General features: G+C 34.2%; 1 protein-coding gene across 1 annotated transcript; it reads right to left on the bottom strand.

Annotated features, from left to right (window-relative positions):
* Positions 1 to 275: 275 nt before the first annotated feature.
* LOC103750928 (olfactory receptor 5W2-like) lies at positions 276 to 1,202 on the bottom strand. Its single transcript, XM_008854211.1, has one exon. The coding sequence runs from the start codon at positions 1,200 to 1,202 to the stop codon at positions 276 to 278; it is 927 nt and encodes a 308-aa protein (XP_008852433.1).
* Positions 1,203 to 2,831: the final 1,629 nt, after the last annotated feature.

The following is a 2,831-nucleotide window of genomic DNA, read 5'->3' as shown; positions in this document are numbered from 1 at the left end:
ACCATACTATAGTAAAATTAAAATGTAATGAGACAGTGAACAAAAATAAATTTGCCGATTAGAACTGTTAAGAAATTTTTTTTAAAAAAATGAATGAATACCACATGATAATTGAATAAAATAAGGACACATTGAGAAATCTGAAACATCTTGTTGTTAGGCTTTAATATAATCAATTTAGAAAATGTGACATTACAAATTTGGTAAATTGTACAGTAGAAACCCTACCACTGACAGAACATTTTCTTGTATATTTTTAAGGCATTTCCTTAAAGTCACCATTTACCTCTTAGTTTAACCAAGGCCTCTTTCACATCCTTGTTTCTTAGGCTATAAATCAGAGGATTCATCATGGGAATAATCAGGAGATAAAAGAGTGAGGTCATTTTGTCTTGGTCTAGAGAGTAGGAAGAACTTGGTCGGAAATACATGAAGAGCATTGTTCCTTGGAAAATGGCAACTGCAGTTAAGTGGGATGCACAGGTGGAGAACGCTTTGAACCTCCCCCCAGCAGAGCTGATTTTTAAGACTGATAATAGAATGTAACAGTAGGAGACTAGAACTCCTGAGATGGTGCTCAACTCAATGAAACCAAAAAGGACAAATAGTAACAATTCATTGACCTGTGTGTCAGAACAGGAAAGGAGTAAAACTGGAGGCAAATCACAGAAAAAATGATTGATCTGAGTAGAGCCACAGAAACACAAGCTGAATGCCAATGTTGTATGTATGAAACCATCTATTGTTCCCACCAGGTATACTGCAGTTAAGAATTGGTAGCACACCCTACTGGACATGTCTACTGCATACAGCAGGGGATTGCTGATGGCCCTGTACCTATCAAAGGCCATCACAGCCAGCAACATGCACTCAATATCTATAAAGATAGAGACGATTAAGAGTTGAAGAAAACAGCCTGTAAAAAAAACTGAATTTTTGTCTCCAAGAAGGCCCTCCAGCATCTTGGGTCCAACCGCAGTGGAATAGCAGAGGTCAGAGAAGGAGAGGTGGCTGAGGAAGAAGTACATGGGTGTGTGAAGCCGGGGCTCCATCCTGATCAAAATGATCATTCCAATATTTGTCAGCAGAATGGTCAGATAAACAACTAGAAACACAGCAAATAACATCACTTTTAAGTCCGGGTTATTGGTAATTCCCAAAAGAAGGAATTCAGGAAATGAGGAGCAGTTTCTGTTGTCCATTCTTTGTCCATGATCTAAACAGTTTCAAAAATCCAATAATGCAATGACTCATTAGAGTGTGATTATTTTCTTTCCATAATGCAGAGCATAATTCTACTTTAAGGATATATGGTGTTTTCAAAATACACTGATAAAATAGTCTATATCATATGTAGATGTAATGTGATATCATGAGAAAAATTAGTGATTTTGGAAGTTGATGCGAGTTGAGAAATATTTATGTAAATAAGACAGAATCTACTTGATTTCACTTTTCTCTATCATTAAGTATTAGACAGTTCAGCCTGAAAAAATAAATGCTGGTCCCTGATCTAATATGATATAAAGGAAATATGAAATTAAGAGACCACAATATAAATGACTGACTCTTTTATTTGTAGTTATTACATTTCATTATATTTATTAATTCATTATTATAAATATGAATCAATACATTTTATCAGGTTACAATGTAGGTAGTTATAGTACTGTTTGTGGCTTTCAAGTGTTTACTAAAGAATAAAATCTAATTCATTAAAAATTATATCTACATTACAAACTATTGAAAAATTCATAAATTTTATTACTCACCTTGCCAAATGGTAAAACTTTTGACAATTAAATTCAGTTGACAAAAGAAGTGGTAAGTACAAGTTATAATAAAAATCTTTACTTAGTTTTGTTTTTAATTCCAGTTTTTCATTTAACTGAAAATGGGAGATAAATAGCCAAAATTTCAGACATTTAATAGGTTTTATTTCTCGTGTTTACATGAGCATGTGTGTATGCTGTGGGGTGACTTTGTATTCCACTTGCTGCATAAAAGGTCAAGACAGTGACAAAGAGAGCTGAATGTGGTGACCCATGACTTTAATCTCATCATTCAGGAGGCAGAGACAGGCATATCTCTGTGATATTGAGTCTAGCCTGGTCTACAAAGAGAGTTCCATGCCAACTGTGGTGAGAGAGCAAGAGAGAGCAAGAGCAAGAGCTGAAGCAGGAGCCGGAGTGGGAGCAGGAGGGCAAAAGAAGAGAAGCCTTGAGAATGATTTTTTTTTAATAGTGATAATCTGCAAGATTTTAAACAGAAATCAAAAGTTACTTATCATCTATCAAGAAATTAAATTTCAGGCTAGAGAGATGATGCAGAGTTAACAGCACTTGCTGTGATTCCACAAAACCTGGGTTTGATTACCAGCTCCCATATGGAGGCTAACAACCATCTGTTACTCTAGTTTCAGATCCAACACCCTCTCCTGGCTACTGTGGGCTTTTCATCACACAGCTACACTTATATACATACAAGCAAAACACTTGCATGCATAACAATTAATAAATAAAATATTATAAAGATGAAATTAAAATTAAATTAACCCTTCTAATGTATGACATTTGTAACTACTACGCATTCACATTTTACTAGTTTTTCCTAGGTGTTGATAATACACGTTTTTACTAATGGTGCTTAATAATATTGATAACAAAATTTTTGAACCATGAATATTAAAAAAATAAACCCTCAAATGTGTATTGGGATATGTAACTCCTCAAATTGTGTGTTTTTAAACACATGCGCTTCAATGAGTATATACTGTTACCTATTATGTGTAGCACCTATTGTTATATTAATAAAATCAGAACAAATTACAA

Source organism: Nannospalax galili, unplaced genomic scaffold (assembly GCF_000622305.1).
Source record: "Nannospalax galili isolate Female #2095 unplaced genomic scaffold, S.galili_v1.0 scaffold2127, whole genome shotgun sequence".
NCBI classification, from domain to species: Eukaryota; Metazoa; Chordata; class Mammalia; order Rodentia; family Spalacidae; genus Nannospalax; species Nannospalax galili.
The sequence above is the reverse complement of the archived record's forward strand: the minus strand, read 5'-3'. Positions and strand labels throughout refer to the sequence as shown.

What these genes read in the sequence shown, in the direction of transcription:
- LOC103750928 (XM_008854211.1), bottom strand. Translation starts at nt 1,202, where the DNA reads ATGGACAACAGAAACTGCTCCTCATTTCCTGAATTCCTTCTTTTGGGA.